Here is a 20,676-nt window from a genome sequence, read left to right as displayed (position 1 = left end):
AAATTACTCATAGATAAAACACTGAATTGTTACCCTTTGAGTTCAGGTCCCCTTATAAATACGTGCCCAAAATCCAAGGCACTCAAGATTATGAGTTACATTAGAAAATTTCAGCTATGTAGTGTGATCCTGACTCTGCTCATTGATGTCAAAAGTCATGTGCAAGCCTATTGACTGCCTTCACAAGAGGATCAGGCCCTGAATATGCAGACACTGTGTGAGAATATATCTCATTGTTTATTACTGTAACAAGTGCATGTAGTTTGTGGAAGTTTTCCATATGCCATCAAACCACTAGATTCAGTGTGATAGTTGTGTTAGTCTGTAGCTTCACAAATGAGAAGCAGTCCTGTAGCACCTTGAAGATCAACAAATGTATTTATTAGGTAATGAGCTTTCATGGGTAAGACAAACTTTCTATAATCTGACAGAGTGGGTCTTACCCATGAAAGGTCTTCACCAAATAAAAAAATTAGTTATTCTTTAAGGTGCTACAGGACTGCTTATTATCTGTGAATCAGACCATTATTGCTTCATAGGAAAGAGAAACCAAAGTTATAGTGCTCCTAGAAGGCAATTTCCAGACAGGGTGTGATGCGGACCTACCTTCAGGAGAAAGGAATGTTCTCGCGGGTGCATGCACTGGTGCCAACTTCCCCTCCAGCTGGCGCATATTCATCTCCTGCTCTGCCCCGGGTCCACCCTCACTCCAACCCTTTACCTCAGGCCCAGAATATCCACAGAGTTGGCACCTGTAGGCGCATGCCTCTCCCTCTGCAGCTTGCATGTTCAGAAATATGATACATACTTATTACTCCCTATTTATGCACCCCAGCCGCAGGGTTTGGCACTAAACTATGCAGCTAGGTAGGAGAGGTAAACATCTCTCATTAAGGTGCCACTCATCACTGGAACAGCCAAGGTTGCAGTTTTACAGCTCTAAATCTCCTCATGTGCAGGCCCTGGCTCTTGTACTTTAGCCTGTGGGTCCCACATGGCTGCCAGAGTACATAACAGGAGTGGGTGTGTGAAGCATTTTCAGAACAAACTGTACTGATTATCTTGCTGGCAAGCTGTGTGGGACCCCACTATTCTCATCTTCCTTTAAGGTGTGTATTTGTGTGATTTTAGATATCGTTTAAATGTGCGCACTGGAGACTTACATACATAGACACGGTTGAAAAGGGTAAGAGTTTGATGCTTCTAACTCACATCACGCCCATGGGAGAACAGTGTTCTTGTGGTGTTGCTACTAGGGGCTCTGGCCAGGGGAATATTGTTGGTGGGGGTCCCAACTGTGCATTGCTAAGGACCAGACAATGGTGTGAGACAATCCTAAGAGGGTCTGAGAAAGAAGAGTACAGCAAGTCAATTCTCTGTGCAACAAGACATTTGCATTATGGAGGCCATCTCCCATTTCAATCTCTTCATGGGCAAGGTCTAAGAAATATCCCTGTAGCTCTGAAAGTTTAGGATGGGATGCCATGTTCATAAAAGTAAATGATTCTAGTGGGTGATGGACAGCACCAAAAATACGGGAGGAGAGAGGAGAAAGGGAACATAATAAAAAGCGAAAGTTAGCAAAAAGGCGCATTTGGCAATGTTGCTGAATCCTGCCAATTAAAGGACCACAGCAACCTCCATAGAACCTTCCCAATGGCTTAAGGGTGGACACACCAAAACAGACAATGATGAGTGTGGAAAATTAAGGCCTCATGATCAAGTGTCTGCTTCCCTCTGAATCTCCCACTTGTTTTCTGATCCAATAAGGCCAACCAACCATCCAGGGGGAGAAAGCTGATATACAGAACTCCATCATGACATCTATCTCCCAGGGCTCCTTTCTACTGGTTTCCATCGATGTGCCCGAGAGGGAAATAATTCAGCAAATATCTCTAAAATGGATATACTTCTCCTTTCAGAAGTCCTTTCTGCGTCATCTCTTGGTATATTGTGGATGGAGGTCCCTTGGTTTACTCCCTTTCACAGCCTGTTCCCTTGTGGTGGAAAATGAAACAAAAGATGATTCTTCACCCTGAGGAGGAGAGGATGATGTCAAATAATGCCTGAAGACTTTGAGCTTTGGAATGTTAGGGAGATTTCCAAGGCCTTATGGCCAATGCCCAGGAGGATGTCACTGATTAGTGCATGCGCCATATGAAGCAAACCAAAAGTTTTCTGATAACAGTGGGTAACATATTACCCAAAGCACCCTGACTCTGGGTTCTTTGGTAGCTCCAATGTACTTGCTGGTATACTAGAGCCACAAAATAGGCAAAACTGGCTACTTGGGAATCACCCCTGGTATAAAGGAGATTCTGGTACGGTAGGACCAGCAGGGGAGTCCTGTGCCAGTCTCCTAACAGATCCCAGGGTAAGGGAGCACCCCAGGTAACGTAGTGGATTATGGGGTGACATGTTGGAGGAGAAGATACAGTCACAGCACAGTGCACTCCTGCTATTATGTACTACTTTCCACAAAATGTAGTGTGGAGCAGCTCCTCAAGACTATATTTTTTAAGTAGCTAAAATAACATTTTTCATATGTGAAGAAACAGTGACTTTATAAAGGACAGGAGTACAGACCTTCCTGCGCATTAATCATATTGTACAATTGCAAAAATCTGCAACAAGATGAAGTGGGATCACAGGCAGTTCACCTGAATCTGTTGAAGTTTTCTTGCCTAAATTAGTGTTTGCATATCTCCTGTTGCTAATTGGAAGCTGTTCAAAACTGCAAGTCAGGCCACACCTAACTTTCTGAAGCACACTATATAAACAGGGAAAGTGCACGGGACTTGTACATAGAGGGAAGAGATTGAGATCTTTGTAAAGACAAGACATATAAGTGAGAGAATGAAGAACCTTCCACGTCTGCTGTTACTATGTGCAGCCTCTTGTGCGTTTCCTATGGGTTCAAAAAGGAAAGAAGAAAAGATGAAGCTTGTTCAGGTAACGATTGTAGGCACAAAAGACTGGATCCTCAGCTAGTATACGTTATCCACTGAAGTTAGTGGAGCTACACCAGCTGAAGATCTGATCCTATATATATTGATGGAATGAATACTCTGGTCTAGTTTCTCCTGACAAATAGAAACATGCCCTCCTGGAAGGGTGTGACACACAGGTCGTGCAAATTCCCCCCAGGCTGCCAGTCTAAAATTGTGGGGTGGAAACATTCACATGACTTGTTTTTCTTTTCTGAAGAGGATACTTGATTTCAAAACCTTGAGAAGTGGTTGCCCTGTGGGCTGTTTTAATGGATGTGCAGTGGTCAAAGTGAGGCAATATTTCTCAAGAATAATTCAGCACTGTTATCATGAACTGTAGAAATTTTCCAGGAAGCATCTTATTATTATTTTGTTTTACATTATTTTGCAGGAAGCAAGTTAAAATGACAGTGCATCTGGTTAAGGTCAGATACTGCAAACATTTAAATGTATATCCGAGGGGTAGCTGAGTTAGTCTGTATCTTCAGAAACAACAAGAAGTCCTGTGGCACCTTATAGACTAAGATATTTTGGAGCATAAGCTTTTGTGGACAAAGACCCTCTTCATCTGACAAAGCGGGTCTTTGCCCATGAAAGCTTATGCTCCAAAATATCCATTAGTCTATAAGGTGCCACAAGATTTCTTGTTATTTAAACATATAAATAACTTTATACACAAATAATTCCTTTTAGGGCTTCTCATGAGAGTAAAGCTATTCTGATGCAGATATGGTGGCAGAATCAGGATCTTCATTTTGTCTGAATCATTGCATATAATAAAATGTAATGCTACTGGCAAATCATGCTTTCAGTCATGTTCTTGAAATATTTGTCACTAGCTTTCTTTAAATACTGTATGGAGGGCTGGAACAGGAGGTAAGCCTTTGGTGCTTTGTAAAAAAAATGTTCCATTTATGAGGCAATTGTTTATTCTAAATGTGTTCTGAGAATTAATTCTACTGTAAAATTGCTAAACTTGCATGCAGAAATCTTGTAGCTACATTCTCACACAGCAAGATACCATCAAAGTATTAATATTATAACCGGAAAATGGTAACAAATGTCAGCTTTACAAAGTTTCTAAACAAAGTGAGTTCTTGAGACACAGAAAGAACACGAAACAGAAGCACACGTAGACATGTCGTAATATTTAATATAATTTTCCAAATTAAAAAAAGAACAAAAGAACCTTTTGTCTTACTGTATATGTGTTCCATCAGAACTACTTAGAAAATTACTACAGCTTTAAAACAGAGAAGAAGCCTGTCTTTAACTGGAAAGATGATAAACCTATGGTCAACAAAATCAGAGAAGTGCAGGAATTTCTTGGATTGGAAGTAACTGGGAAATTGGATTCTAACACTCTGGAGGTGATGCAGAAACCCCGGTGTGGCTTTCCTGATGTTGCTGAATTCTCCACCTTTACAGGACAACCAAAATGGATTAAAAGAAATCTGACATACAGGTAACTATTTGGTAGTAAAGGGGTTTTCTTGATTTAAAAGGCCTCAAGTTGCACCAAGCAGATGATGTATTTGTAAAGAACATAAGTTTCTCTGTGTTATATTTTATAGGATTTTGAACTACACACCAGACATGGCCCCAGGTGATGTAGATGCAGCCATCAAGAAAGCTTTTACAGTCTGGAGCGATGTGATCCCATTGACATTTACTCGGGTTAACAGTGGTGATGCAGATATACTGATCTCCTTTGCAGCCAAATGTAAAAAATTATATATAAGCATTATAAATTTGTCCTTTGTATTAGGAAGGGAACCCAGCTGTGCTAGGCATTGTACAATCACAGTCCTCACCCCAAACAACTGCAATCTTAGGGCCTGATACTGCAAGGATGTATGTCTCAACACACACATTAGCTGTGTCTACACGTGCACGCTACTTCGAAGTAGCAGCACTAACTTCGAAATAGCGCCCGTCGTGGCTACACGAGTCGGGCGCTATTTCGAAGTTAACTTCGACGTTAGGCGGCGAGACGTCAAAGTCGCTAACCTCATGAGGGGATCGGAATAGCGCCCTACTTCGACGTTCAATGTCGAAGTAGGGACCGTGTAGACGATCTGTGTCCTGCAACGTCGAAATTGTGGGGTCCTCCATGGCAGCCATCAGCTGGGGGGTTGAGAGACGCTGTCTCTCCAGCCTGTGCGGGGCTCTATGGTCACCGTGTGCAGCAGCCCTTAGCCCAGGGCTTTTGGCTGCTGCTGCTGCAGCGGGGGATTCATGCTGCATGCACAGGGTCTGCAACTCGTTGTCGGCTCTGTGGATCTTGTGGTGTTTAGTGCAAGTGTGTCTGGGAGGGGCCCTTTAAGGGAGCGGCTGGCTGTTGAGTCCGCCGTGTGACCCTGTCTGCAGCTGTGCCTGGCACCCTTATTTCGATGTGTGCTACTATGGCGTGTAGACGTTCCCTCGCTGCGCCTATTGCGATGTGGTGCTGCGCAACGTCGATGTTGAACATCGACGTTGCCAGCCCTGAAGGACGTGTAGACGTTATTCATCGAAATAGCCTATTTCGATGTCGCCACATCGAAATAGGCTACTTCGATGTAGGCTTCACATGTAGACGTAGCCATTGTGTGTTGTACAGGTTGAACCTCTTTAATCTGGCACTCTCTCATCCAGCAACATCCATTATCTGGCATGATTTTAGTTAGCTGAACGACTAATCAGTTATCCCAGGTGTGACCAAGTTTCCCGTGGTCCCATAAATTTGTTTACAGCCACCAGTTCTGGCTCACAGTGTTCTGTGCTATTATTTAGCTGTAACTGACCTTGAAACGTTTACTAAAAGTCCAGTAAGCAATGGAAGTATTGATAATGCTGCTAGAAAATATTGACCTCCTGTTTGTCTGGCAAATTCTCTGGCTCAGCACTGCTCAGATTAGAGAGGTTCAACCTCTATAATGTTCAGCCTGGGAAGACATCAATACAAAATCAGGGCTTGTGGGTCTAACTCATAACTTTACTCATGACAGTAGTTGCAGTGTAAGTCCTCAGGTGCTTGAAGTTAAGCATGGGTTGGCGTGCTTTGCTAGATAGGGGCCACCAAGCTCAGTGCGTGGGGCAGGCTCACCCAGTGGGCTTTTCCCTGTTGGAGAAGTGTAATCCTCCTATCAATTTCTCCTATCAAAGCGCCCTTCTATATGTTTCACTTTGAAAGGAATGAGTTGGTCATTGAATAATATTAATGTGAGTTTAATTAATCATGTTCCTATGAGGTGGCAGAATTCAAGTTAGTTCCATGCAGTTGGAAAAGAGAACAGAAAGTAGCAGATGATACACGTTGGAAGGTGGAGGGAACAACAAATGGTCATACGATTCTTTTGGTTTCCTCACATGCTTGTCTTGTGGTTCAGCTGTATAAATACAAGACTTGCAAGTTATACAACAGCTGCTGTTATTTTTATTTGCCTTCCTTTCATCTGCATTTCTCCTCTCACCATGCCACTGTACCTTCATTCATGTCCATCTCCAATCCTGGCCCTGTTCCTCGTGTGTCATACTCCCTCTTCCATTCTGGCAGATTTTTGTTTCGCTTCCAATTGTTTAGTGTCTGCTGGTCCATTCGAAAGTCAAATTTTTGGTTTTTTTCAGTAAAAATTAACAAATCATGTTTATTTTTTGTGGGAAATGTTGTGAACAGCCCTATCATTAAACATCCAGCACTTGCCAACAATGCTGTTTGATATCTAACAGTTGCCGTTTATTCTTAGAACAGGAACACATTGTAACAATCATCTGGAAACTGACATTTTACCCATAAGATCTGAAGATTTGAGGATTTGTTGTTTTTTATAATCCATGGTGTTCTGGAAAGTTTACAATATACATGGAAGGTTAAGAGTGCTTAAGGGCACAAGTGATGTAGAAGGCTAAGTCCAATTTACAAAAGTGGCTTAAGCCTTCAATCACTTGTGTGCTTTTGAAAACGTTACCCAAGGGCTGTACCCTGAAGAGCTCACAGACTTAGGCCTTGCTTCTGCCACTGACTTTAATAGGGTCCTGTGCAAGCACATCAGGCTGCTTTCATTGAGGCAGTTACAAATCTGAGACCGTGGTGCTTTATAAGCAAAAAGAGGCCATTTTCACTCGAACTACCTCCACTGATAACAATATTTAAAAGGCTGGCCCTTTCTTTGACAAAAGAAGATTTCACTTCAAATACAGGTTATTGCAAACTTTTCAGAGTTTTCCCATGTGAAAAATAATAGGGCTGTCAAAATTGCATGGCAGAGGAATTTGGCATGTTGCAAACTCACAAAGAGTTCTATGGCACTTTATTCCACTCTTAGTTCACAATGATTTTAATCCCTTTGATGGTCCTGGTGGAACGGTTGCTCATGCCTATGCACCTGGAAAAGGAATTGGTGGAGATGCTCACTTTGACGAAGATGAAGACTGGACTAACGGCTCAAAGGGTATGTAAAGCAACTCGTGATATAACACTCTGCAGGCTAGCTGGGATTTTCAGAACTAGGCACCTCAAGGTTGACTCCTAAATCCTTTGTTAGATAGTGTGCGGCTGGATTTTCAGTAGTGCTAAACAACCAACAGTTAGCTCCCAATAAAGTTTGGATTTTATCAGTTTTGAAAACCATCCCCCATAATTAAGTACCTCGGTCTCCAGTTCTTCAAAGGCCTCACGATATCCGGACTCCTTCAGCCACATTGGACTCTGCTGGAGTTGATGAATGCTGGATCAGGTCTACCAGCACTGCATCTTTGCACTTCTGATGCACGTTAATGTATTTTCATAGTACTTCATTGTATTTCAACTATGCCTGAGTTTACTAAATCACTAAAAACCTTACTAAAAACCTAGTCTATAAGGTGCCACAAGACTTCTTGTTCTCTCTACTGTGTTGAGTGCAGTAGGCTGGCTTGTATTTCAGACTGATGAACAAGAAGATTAAAAGACTTTAATTTTAATTATTTTGTTTCCTGGTTTTAGGTTCCAACTTGTTTTTCGTGGCTGCTCATGAGTTTGGCCATTCATTGGGGCTCTTCCATTCTAGCCACCCTGATTCACTGATGTACCCGATTTATAGATACTCTGACTCCAAGATTTTCCATCTTCATCACGATGATATTGATGGCATTCAATACCTCTATGGTAATCAAACATTACTTATTGCTGAATGTTCATTGCCTCTAGCAAGTTGAAATAGCGTTTAATAAAATCCATGTTGAATGGTTTTATTAAGCTCAGTAATCCCTCAAAATATGTGATTTTGAGTTGCACTTAACTTGCATTAACGCGAGTTAAGCACAACTCAAAATCCCACTGCCCCAGGCTCTGGTGCAACCTCCCCAACCGTGCGCATCCCTGGCTCAACCCCACCCCCACCTGCATGGCCCCAGTTCAACCCCCCAATTTCCCTAGTTCACCCCCCGCACCAGCCACAGCCCAGCTCACTCCTCCTCCACTCATGCAGCTCTGGCTCACCACTCCCTGTGCACGACTCTGGCTCATCCTTCCCCTGCCTGCACCTGGTGCCATCTCACCACCCCCAATGCCCAGCCACAGCTCAACTCCACACACACCCTTTGCGAGGCTCTGGATCCCTCCCCGCACACATGACTCCAGCTCACCACCCCATACAGCTCTGGCTCACCCCCTGCAGGGCCATGCAGCCCTGGGTTATCTCCAACCCCTGCACACCTCCTTCAGCCATAGCCCACCCCAGGCTTAACCCCCTTGCCCCTCCCCAATGGCCCCACCCCACCGCCAGGCTTAACCCTCCCCAACTGTTCCCCTCCAACCCCAGGACTTACCTTTCCAAAGGAGCACCAGGTGCTCCTGCTGCTTCTCTGGCTGCAGAGCATGCATTCCCCTGGGGAAAAAAACCTCCCCCTGACTTACGTGAGATTTGAGGTATGTGAGGGTGTGTGGGAAAACAACCCTCACATAACTTGAGGGACTATTGCATAGCTTGTATAAAAAAGACGTATCTACTGAAGTGATCTGAATTTTGTAACATCAAGTACTAATTTTAATTTCTTCTCTACACTGTTTTACTTAGGACCTTTATCTAAGTCCTCTGAAAATCCAACAGAATCTACTGTCTTCGTAGAATCAATGGAGCCAACAGAACCTCTACCACCAAATACTTGTGGCCATAATTTGACTTTTGATGCTGCCACCACTTTTCATGGACAAATAATGTTTTTTAAAGACAAGTAAGCTCACTGTCTTCAAACAACTTGCTTAAATCTTCCTTTAATGGCACAATGCAGTATGGAAAAATAAGAAATATTCTAATTTTTGTACAGTGTGGTTTTCAAACCAACGCCTTTTGTTACGTACAAAAAAAGGGTCAGCTAAAGATCACCAGTCTTTCTTCTCAAGTGCCAACAGATGTACATTCCTGCATAGAGGAGACCATTAAGGGACACTTCCTTAGTCTGTAACTCTTTGGGTCAGGGATCATTTTTCTTTTCTGGGGTTATTCAGAACCTAGCACAACTGGGTCCATAGCTGCAGCCTTTGGTACTACCACAGTGTGAATTGTAAAGTCTAAGGTTAATAATATCAAAAACACACACTTGCCACACTTATTTCCCATTCTAATCTTTGGAGAAAATTTGTCACATTTTGATAACAAGGAACAGGGAGGTAGTCTGTATTCTTACAAAACAAACCAGCGTCATGTAGCATTTTAAAGACTAACCTCACCCCCAACTCCTTCAGTTCCATGTGTCTGATTTGTCACTTTTTATTTGTTTTATTTTTATTTTGTTCCTCTGTACTATATAACTGTCAGTCTGTCTGGGAAATGCTATTGATCTGAAGAAGTGGGTCTGTCCCACGAAAGCTCATCACCTAATAAGTTATTTTGTTAGTCTTTAAAGTGCTACAGCACTGCTGGCTTGTTTTGTTACATTTCGATAACATTAAGGTAAATATCGACAAAGTCTGTCTTCCTCATTATGACCTTTTTACTCTGGACTCTATCATCAAACCTCATACTGCCAGGTTGTATGCAGGAACTTGGCTTCTGCCCCATTTTGCTTTTGTGTAGCACAACTGCACTTGTTCCATTGCCAGGGAGCTCTCTCTAACCTCAGTGGCAAAGGCAGATGTAAGCCCTAAGTCAAAAAGCTAAGTAAATGCATAGAAGACGTGATTTGGAGGCAATGAAATTCCTGCATGTGTGCCAAAGTATAATACTCACTGGGCTGTAGAAATTGTAAAGTTTTATTGTTGTGGTTAGAATAAAGATATGATTTAATATGCACTTTGTATTGTGTTTGGATTAGGTACTTCTGGCGCAAACACCCTACAAGCAGAGAAGTTGACATTAATTTAATATCTTCATTGTGGTCAGATGTGCCATCTGGCATTGACGCTGCCTATGAAATCATGGACAAAGATGAGACATTTCTTTTTAAAGGTAAGAACTGAAATTTTTCCAAGTTCTTCTTACATGTGACATGAATGGAATTTACCCCTCTGAAAATGGTTATGGAAAGTGAATCTTGTACTCTTTTAATGGAATTTCATGAACTTTGATCTAGTCCAATTTATTGGCATTGTTTTGTAATGATGTTGTTAACAAAAACTGCACTCAATATCAAAATACGTCACTTATTTGCTTAATGTTAATGAAGTTAAATTTCCCTAGCGAATCAAGTTCTATCCAAGACGATGTGAAAGGGAATTTTTTCTGTAAAACTATTTGTCTAAATTAAAGCTGATAGCCCAAATTCATCCGTAGCATTCAGAAGAGTTGCATGATTTTGCCAGGTGTGTTTAAAGTACAACAGAAGGTGATGGTCCAGCATTTACTGTAGTCACAGGAAGAACTAGTTTATATCAGGAATGCATATTTCAAACTCTGCATTTGTCCATGGAAAGATTGGTTTGATTTTAGTTTACAGCTAAAAACCCTACACAAATGCTGTATAAGGATCAGTAGATGTTTCTGGCAAAATGTTTTCAATGACTTTTCTTGATAGGAAATGAATTCTGGGTTGTGAAAGGAGACACTATACTGTCTGGATACCCAAAGAAAATCCAGGACTTGGGCTTCCCAAAGGGTGTGAAGAAAATTGATGCAGCTCTTTATCATCCAAATAAAAGAAAAATCTACTACTTTGTGTCTTACAAATACCGGAGGTGAGATTTCATGGTTAACATTCTTGAGTATGAGGTAATAGGGCCCCACATTGCCAATAACTGTAATTTGCTTTATGATGCCTTAGTAGCACACTGGCTAGCCAGAATCAGACACTGTCACCACTGCCTATAGAAAAATAATATTTTTAAAGGCAGGTGAGTCTGTTTTTTTGAAGGTAAGTACAGTTTTACTTGAATTACTGTACTTACATATAGAAAAAGCCATTTAAAGCTTTACTGCACATTTAAAAACCCCAATAATTCGTAATTATGCTGAGTCATCTGAGTGCACAATGCTTTTATCAGAACTTTTTCTTGAGGTTTTTAAAAAGAGCAGATTGTTATCCCCTCTCCAATTGCCAAAGGATGGCGTTATCATGCCACAAAAACCTGGGCCATGCACTGTGGTGAGCTGACCAGTGCGCATGTTTATCATTCTCTGTTCACGGAATAAAAACACCACAGCAATCCCTTTGTTATAAGCTGTGTGATTTTAGCATACCGATGACAGCTGTATGGCATCTCAATATATGGGATAAAATGCAGAGTTCTCCTGAGAAACATTTCTCACAGTGAACATTTCAATTCTATTTTTAAGGGCAAGCCCATAGTCTCCTGTTTCCCATACAAGAGCTGTAGAGGAACTTACAGCCTTTCTGGCTCTCTGGGCAAGGCAGGGTGGGAGGAGACCAGTTCTATGCCCCCCCCACCGGAAGGTGTGACACACTGTGCAGAAGGGGCGGGGATGGGGCTAGCCTCCCCCTGGCAACCTCACCACTGACCCAGCATACCACTGAGAGTTCTGGAGCATACCAGGATGCCAGTGGCAATTTAAAGGGCCTGGGGCTCCAGCCACCACCACTGCTTTAGTAGAGATGGTGGGAACCCTGGGGCCTTTTGATTCACCGGGCTCTCGGGTAACTGCCTCCTTTGCCCCCGCCCCCCCCAGCCACAGGCCTGAGTAGCTGATAATTCACTCGTACACATCCTACTTACTAATCAAAAAAATAATAAACATTTTGGAGATGAGTGATGATGTTCAATGATGTACGTGCCATTAACGCAAAGGGTTAGCACCTTAGCTGATGTAATTTGGTATTACTACACTGAGGTCAATGGAAGTTTTCTAACTTATGCCATCTATGGAGCTGGTTTAAGAATAGCTAAGTTTTCAGTGAGCTTAGGGCAACAAAAATGATTAAGCGTCTGGAGCACAACTCCTATAAGGATAGGCTGAGGGATTTGGCTTGTTTAGTTTACAGAAGAGAAGACTTAGAGGTGATTTAATAGCAGCCTTCAACTTCCTGAAGGAGAGCTCTAAAAAGGAGGGTGAGAAACTGTTCTCAGTGGTGTCAGATGGCAGAACAAGGAGTAATGGTCTGAAGTTGAAGAAGGAAAGGTGTAGGTTAGATATGAGGAAAAACTACTTCACCAGGTGGGTGGTGAAGCATTGGAATGCATTGCCTAGAGAGGTGGTGGATTCTCCATCCCTTGAGGTTTTTAAGTCCCGGCTGGACAAGGTCCTGGTTGGGATGACTCAGTGGGGGTTGATCCTGCTTGAAGCAGGGGTCTGGACTAGATGACCTCCTGAGGTCCCTTCCAGCCCTGTGATTCTGTGATAGTTCACTGTTAATAGACTCTCTGTAAAGAGTGAGGCTGGCTTACACACAAGCTGCCATATTTTAATTGTCTTTATATTGTTTTTAACTTTCCTCAGTTATGATACAAGAAGACAGACCCTGGACAGGAAGCCAAAGCTGATAAGAGATGGCTTTCCAGGAATTAATGGGAAGATTGATGCTGTTTTCCAGAATAAAAGTAAGTGGATACTTTCAAGTAAGCAAGCATTACATTCAATGGTTCAGAAATTATAAAGAGGCATGGTTAGAGCGGTTGCATAGGACTGATGGACACCAACTTCTGCATGTTACTCCTGATGCTGATATTTCCTCTGTGGCTTGGATAAGTCACTTAGCCTTTCTGCGCTTCAGGTTTCCTACCTGTACAATAGGGATAAAAGTACCTCCCAGGGTGTGTGGCAAATCAATTCATGTTGGCACAGTGTAATGAAAAGACCAGTGTTAAGGAGCAGTTTGAGATACTCTTAACTCATGTTGAGTTGTACCTCATACTTCAATGGAACCACTTGTGAATTAACAAGTGTTCCCACCCTTTTCACTAGTGCGGACCCCCAATCATCCCCTCTCTAACCATTCATAGACCCCGAGCAAAGCCAATTCTATTTTCTAAAATCACTTATATCTCTTTTTCTTTCATTGACCTCCTGCAATACCCTTGCAGACCCTCAGGGGTCCCAAGTTAGGAACCACTTGTGAACTGAGGTATTAATCAACACAGATGAAGAGCTCACATTCTGACACTAAGACAATAATATTCCTGTTTTGAGAACAATGACCAGGAATAGCGGTTTTCCCTTTTTCAGCTAGGGTATTATTTAAATAGATCTGTTCTGCAAATTTCTTAAGTGGGTGGCTCAAATAATCGTTTATAGCTTTTTCCAACCTTTGTCTAATAGTTTCACATTTATTTATGCAATGTGGTAATTCAGCTTGCTTTTTTTCCTCGCTAGAGTTCTTCTATTTCCTCCGTGGATCACGGCAGTTTGAGTTTGACTCCATTGCCAATAAAGTTACCCGTGTCCTACGAAGTAACTTCTGGTTACCATGCTAAGAACAAGAAATCCTGGATGATATCTAAAAGAAGTAAACAATATTGTAAATACATCATGGATTACTTTTCAGTAATTAATTTCTGAAACACTTAGTCAGGGTTCTTTAAGATTCAGTGTCTGCTCACTAGACAAACTACAGCTGTTGTACAATCTGTAGGTCTGTACATAACAGAAATGTAACATGTACCATGAATATGTGTATAAGTAAAATAAATACAGATGATATATACAGATTTTGTATTTACTTACCAGATTATGTAGTTACTAGCTAAAGATGTTGATCTCCTGACTGCAAAAGTGTTGCATCCAACCCAGGGGAATTCAACATTAGACTTCATCTTGACAGATGAAGAGGAACTAATAGTTAAAAAGCAATTGTTTTTTAGGTACAAATGACCATGACTTGATAACATTTAATGCAAACAGAATGAAATATAGATAGAGTGCTTTAAAGAGGCATCTTTCAGAAAGTTTAAAATTATTAAGGGCCAAATCATCTAGGAAGAAGAATTTAATTAAAAATGAGAAGGATAATTGGGGAATGACTAAGAACACTGACTAGATGCCCCAAACCCAAATCCCGTAACTGGGAGGAAGGCTGCACTGGTAAAAAGGCTTTCCTAGTTTATAGTGGGAAGAAAGTAGCTATTAAAAATTCTAACAAATGGAAAAAAGGGAACTGTGACAGGGTGGACCCTCCCCATCTGGGATGCCACCTGATATGCTGAGGTTCCCCCACACAAATGTTACCAGCCTGGGTTTCCTCCTCCTGATCTTGTGCTGACAGGCCCTCAAGGTCCTCCAGCTGCAGCTAATGCCACTCCCAGCTGCAGACACAGAGGCCGCGTCTACATTAGCAAGTTCTTTTGAAATATTTTTCAGAAGTGGGCTCTTTTGAAATACCCAGAGGAGCATCTACACACAAAAAGCATTCTTGGAAAATTAAATGGAAAGAATGCGGTGCTCCTTTTGAAAGTGCTCTCCCACTCCTGGTCCAGAAAGGAAGCCTTCTTTCCAAAGTCTCTTTAGTGTGTAGACACTCCACAGGCCCTTTTTTTCTGAAAGACCAGTCCTCATAGGGGTCTTTGGAAAGAGTGGGGACTGTGTGGATGGTCTCTTTCAAAAGACCAGATCACTCGTTTGATCCACATTTTTGTGTGCGGGCACACTCTTTTGAAAGAAGTTCGTTCGGAAGAGATCTTCCAGAAGGACTTCTTTTGAAAAGATTGCTATAGTATGGACATAGCCAGACTGAAATCAGCTCTGTAGGCGAAGCCTCATCTTGGAGATTTACCCACCACACACTTGCAAACTTCCTTTGGGTTTAAACACAAGATAATATTGTATTGCTCTGTATAGAGAGATCTGCACAGAATGAGCTTATAAAATCACCCACTCCCTGCTCAACTTTTCCCCTCTCCCCACAATATGAATTGTATGAACTTGGATTTGGAATAAACAAACAGCAAATGTATTAAATGCAAAAGAAGAATTTTAAGTGATTATATGGGATAGCAAAACAGAACAAAGCAGATTACTGAGCCAATAAGTCAAGTAGCAAAGGGCTTAAATTGCAGCAAGGGAGGTTTAGATTGGACATTAGAAAAAATGTCCTGCCTGCCAGGGCGGTTAAACAGAGGAATAAATTGCCTAGGCTGGTTGTAGAATCTCCATCATTGGAAATATTTAACAGATATTTGCTAAATATCTAACAGGAATGATATAGCACAGGGGTCAGCAACCCCCCCAGTACAGATGCCAAGATTAACATGCAAGCCAATTTTCATGATCGTGCAAGGCAGGAGCTCAGCCCTGTCCCTCTTCCCCCATGCAGCTGGGAGTTTGCTCAAAGCCATGACACCTGTGGATTAACAAAAGACCAGCTAATACTACCAACCTCCATCTAAATGGGAGAGCTCTTCATTTTTGCTTATTTATTAATGAAGCTGTTGTAAGTAGGACTATTAGTGACTTTAAAAAGTATCACCAGCACTTGGACCGTACATGGGGTGAAAAAGGTCAAATTTCAGCACTCTGCTTCAGAAAGTTTGCTGATCCCTGATATAGATGATGTTTGGTCCTGCTTTGAGGACTGGCAGCTTGAGTTGATGGTCTCATGAGGTCCTTTCCAGGTCTAGTATTCTATGATTCTATGGCCCTGTCTACACTTGCTGCTTCCGGAGCACATGGCATGGTAATGAGCACCCCGGAAGATGCTAGTGAGGCGTGGATGAAAATTTCTCGCACCAGACTCCAAAATAGCTGTGTAGACGCACGGTCCACAGGAATCTCCCGGAAGGAAATCCTCCTTCCAGAAGCCCCATCTTCCTCAAAATTAACATATTCTGGGCTGCTCACGGCGGAAGTGGCATGTGTAGATATAGCCTATGAGTCTATGAATAAAACAAAACACCTGAACTAAGCTTAATACGCTACAGAAACAGTAATTACACATAGTAATTTCACTCTTCAAAGGTTGCTTTAGGCAGGCAGCAGAGTTTCTGCAACTCAGAGCGCCAGTTATACCTCTTTACAGGCTAGAGCCCTGTTTTCAGCCTGGACTCAGCCCTTGCCTTTCCCCTACTTAGTTTCTTTGTTCCTACAGGTGTTCTTAGTAGTCTTCCTTAGGAAAAGCAGTGGAGGAGAACTCTGATTGCCTTTATTTACAGACATAACTAGAATTTAAATAAGATGAGAATCCTTTGTTTCCAGTAGAAAAATACCAGTAGTGTACAAGGTGGCATTTTGTACCAGGTAACATGACCTCTTAACCCTGCAATGTCAAAGTAGTTTCCTAGCAAGCTTCTCAGGAAGGATGGATATTAGTATTTTCAAAGTACTATTGGCCTTCATAAACAGCTCCCCAGGCTAATTGCCTATTGTCTGGTGGGCATTTCCCTTAGTACAGACACAGTTGTAATTGTTACATAGTTATTATTCCTAACATCAGCTACAGAAATTATGACTTCCTTTACTGAAACCCTTCTACTTCGGGTGAAGCATAGATCATCTACAAGTCTCCTCCATTTCACTCTTTCTAGGGACAAAACTTCTAGCTGACTCCAGGAGTACCCCAGTTGTTGTCCTTCACTCTCAGTAGATCTCCACATTGTCCGAGGTCTTCCTGGCTACGTCTACACGTGAAGCCTACATCGAAATAGCTTATTTCGAAGTAGCAACATCGAAATAGGCTATTTCAATGAGTAACGTCTACACGTCCTCCAGGGCTGGCAACGTCGATGTTCAACTTCGACGTTGCGCAGCACCACATCGAAATAGGCACTGCGAGGGAACGTCTACATGCCAAAGTAGCACACATCGAAATAAGGGTGCCAGGCACAGCTGCAGACAGGGTCACAGGGCAGACTCAACAGCACGCCACTCCCTTAAAGGGCCCCTCCCAGACACAGTTGCACTAAACAACACAAAATACACAGAGCTGACAACTGGTTGCAGACCCTGTGCCTGCAGCATGGATCCCCAGCTGCCACAGCAGCAGCTGGAAGCCCTGGGCTAAGGGCTGCTGCCCACGGTGACCATAGAGCCCCGCAGGGGCTCGAGAGAGAGCATCTCTCAACCCCTCAGCTGATGGTCGCCATGGCGGACCCTGCTATTTCGAAGTTGCGGGACGCGCAACGACTACACGGTCCCTACTTCGAAGTTGAAAGTCGAAGTAGGGCGATATTCCTATCCCCTCATGGGGTTAGCGACTTCGACGTCTCACCGCCTAACGTTGAAGTTAACTTCGAAATAGCGCCTGGCACGTGTAGCTGTGACGGGCGCTATTTTGAAGTTAGTGCCGCTACTTTGAAGTAGCGTGCACGTGTAGACACGGCTCCTCTTTTGCATTTTCCTGGTGGATTCCATTTGAGACCTTGATGGACTATGCTAAAAGGCGGTTTTCTGAGAGCTTGGCTTAGCCATTCCCACTCTTGATTTGAACAGCAAGTGATCCATATACAATTTGGATAAACATATTGAGCAAATCATAAGCTTTCCAATGATATCTCACAAGACACATCTTTCATAAAGCCCATCTGAACTGGGAGGAACAACTCAGTGATTTGAGCATTGGCCTGCTAAACCCAGGATTATGAACTCAATCCTTGAGGAGGCCATTTACAGGTCTGGGGCAAATAGATCTAAAAAATTATCAGGGATGGTGCTTAGTCCTGCTGAGAAGGCAGGGAACTGGACTTCATGACCTCTCATGGTTCCTTCCAGCTCTATGAGATAGGTATATCTCCATATTTTGTACCAAATTCATAACATAGCAATAGTTCTATGAACAATACAGGGAATAAGTAGATGTAGTAGCTATATAAACAAATGTAATATCTCAGGAGGAGGTTCAACAGAAGATACTAAAGTTAAGCCTTTTTCAGTCAATGAGGCTAGATAACTTGTGCCCAAAGGTTTTAAAAGAGCTGGCTTAGGTGGCCACTGGACCATTAATGACGATTATCAGTAACTCTCAGAATACTAGCAAAGTTCCAAAAGACTGAAAGAAAGGTCAAGAAACTTCAATATTTGAACAGGGTAAATGAGTTGACCTGGGTAATCATAGTTTTGTCGGTCTGTCATCAATCCCAGACAGATGATGAAGGGGCTGACATGGGAATCAGTTAATAAAGGAAGGTATTATAATTAATGCTAATCCATATGGGTTTATGGGAAAATAGATCCCATCATATCAATCTGACACCTTATTTTTATGAGATTTCTAGTTTGGTTGATAAAGACAATTGTGTTGGTGTAACATATATAATCTCTCCTGCTGTACACTCCAAATTTATCATCTATCAGCCTACACTGGCATCCATAGAGCGTTCCAGTTACAACCCACAGTCAATGGGGACAACATCGTGAAAGAAATCTTACCTGAAATGTCACATCTGGCCTTCAAACAGCTCCCCCACTGCCAACCTCAGGCAGCTGATCATCAAGACCCTCATAAACCATGACACACATTCAAAGCAGCATCAGAACAAGAGATGCAAAACCTGCACACATAGTTCCATTGCTACAAGGATCAACACTCTTCACAACACACTTTTCAAGATCAATGGCCCCTACACAGGCCTATCAAAGTACGTGAAGTACTTTATCCAGTGTACTAAAAACCGTGTGGGTGAAACCAGATACTCCCAGATGAACTCAGACAGGAAGTTGATAAAAGAAAATTAAAAATCACCCTATCTTCTGTGAACATTTTTCTCAAAGCAATCACTGTATATCTGATTTATCAGTCCTCATCATCGAAGGAAACCTGCACAGCATCTTCAAAAGATTAGCCTGCGAGCATAAAAAAAAACCCCACACCCACGGATTGAATAGAAATAGTGGAGTTACGGGGACACTGGAGTTAGAGCTTGTTATAATACACTCACAAATAGGAGGGTGACATGAAGACATCCTACTCATTATTGAGTGACAGCCAAGGAGAACCTACCCATCCACACACTTTTTTGCCCCTTTTCCCCCTAACTGGGGAAATGTTAATGAACCTCTTTATGTCGAATGGTCTCTTCCAATGTGTGTTAACTGCTTATATTAACAGAGAGGTAGCCGTGTTAGTCTGTTTCTTCACAAAACAAAAAAGCATTCCCTTCGCACCTTAAAGACTAACAAAATATTTTATTAGGTATGAGCTTTCACAGGGCAGACCCACTTCTTCAGTAATCTGTTACACCTTGTACATGTTTCAGAGCTAAAGAAGAACTGAAGCTGGTCCAATAAAAGATACTAACTCGCCCTTGTCTAGACTTCTCTAAGGCATTTGATGAAGTACCATGTGACATTTTTGATTAAAAAATAGAATGATAAATGTAACATGTTATGGATTAAAAGTTGGCCTATAGCTAAATCTCAAAATATGATTGTAAATGGGAATTTGTCCCTTAACTGGTTTACTAGTAGGGACTAGTGCTTGGCCCAATCCAATTTACTTTTCATCAATGACTTGCAAGAAAATATAGACTCATCACTGATTAAGTTTGCAGATGATACAAATACTGGGAGTGTGGTAAATTAAGAGGAGGATCAGTCATTTATTCGGAGTGATCTGGATTTCATGATAAATTGGGAGCAAGCAAATAGCATGTGTTTTAATATGGCTAGACGTCAAGATATACATGTTGAAACAAATAATGTAAACTGTATGCCCAGGTCTCTATCCTGGGAAGCAGTGATTTTAGAAAAGATTTGAGGAAATTGAAGTGGATACTTAGCTGAACATGAGCTCATAATGTGATGCGCTTGACAAAAAGGACTAAAGCAATCCTTGGCTGCAAAAATAGGTACACTTCGACTAAGGCTGTGGCCACACTATCGCTCCCTTTCAAAAGGGGTATGCAAATGACAGGAATAACAATGTTTAATGAAGCACTGACATGAATATTCTGCACCTTGTTAACATAATGGCAGCAAGTTGCACTTCAAAAGTGCTGCTTTCGAAACGCAGACTGGCTGTGTAGACACAGGAACTCTGAAATAAACCCCAGACATCAAAATTATCTTATTCTCAAATATCCCAAGAGACATTTAAGATTATACTGGGGCAGTGTTGATGATATCGCTCAAGTGCCTTCAAATGACACTTGTATGTTGTCCAGTTTTCACGTGTGTACAGTAGCTTTGGAATAAACCCTGCAAGATATGCAAGCTTTATGCTGGCAAAGACGTTCCAGTTGTTGAAGACCCTTTGTCTCAGGTGAGCAAAAGCAGAGCTCACACAGCTCTGATGATGCTGGATTTCCTGTCAATGTCTACTTTTGTGGAAAGATGACTTCCACGTTATGGAAAATGCTGCACATTTTCCAGCAGTTTTCCATGATTTCAATAGGTGATACATGTGGTCG

The 20,676-nt window shown here is 42.1% G+C and overlaps 1 protein-coding gene across 1 annotated transcript; it reads left to right on the top strand.

Moving 5' to 3' along the window:
- Positions 1-2,826: 2,826 nt before the first annotated feature.
- LOC142004241 (stromelysin-1-like) lies at positions 2,827-14,039 on the top strand. The gene is made up of 10 exons (XM_074981755.1): positions 2,827-2,952; positions 4,211-4,455; positions 4,565-4,713; positions 7,298-7,423; positions 7,957-8,118; positions 9,029-9,185; positions 10,266-10,399; positions 10,965-11,124; positions 12,842-12,942; positions 13,715-14,039. Exons 1-10 carry the CDS (start codon positions 2,857-2,859, stop codon positions 13,813-13,815), a joined length of 1,431 nt encoding a protein of 476 aa, XP_074837856.1. The 5' UTR covers positions 2,827-2,856; the 3' UTR covers positions 13,816-14,039.
- The last annotated feature ends 6,637 nt before the right edge of the window (positions 14,040-20,676 follow it).

This window comes from Carettochelys insculpta, chromosome 1, assembly GCF_033958435.1.
Source record: "Carettochelys insculpta isolate YL-2023 chromosome 1, ASM3395843v1, whole genome shotgun sequence".
NCBI lineage: Eukaryota > Metazoa > Chordata > Testudines > Carettochelyidae > Carettochelys > Carettochelys insculpta.
This window is presented reverse-complemented; position numbering and strand designations above follow the sequence as displayed.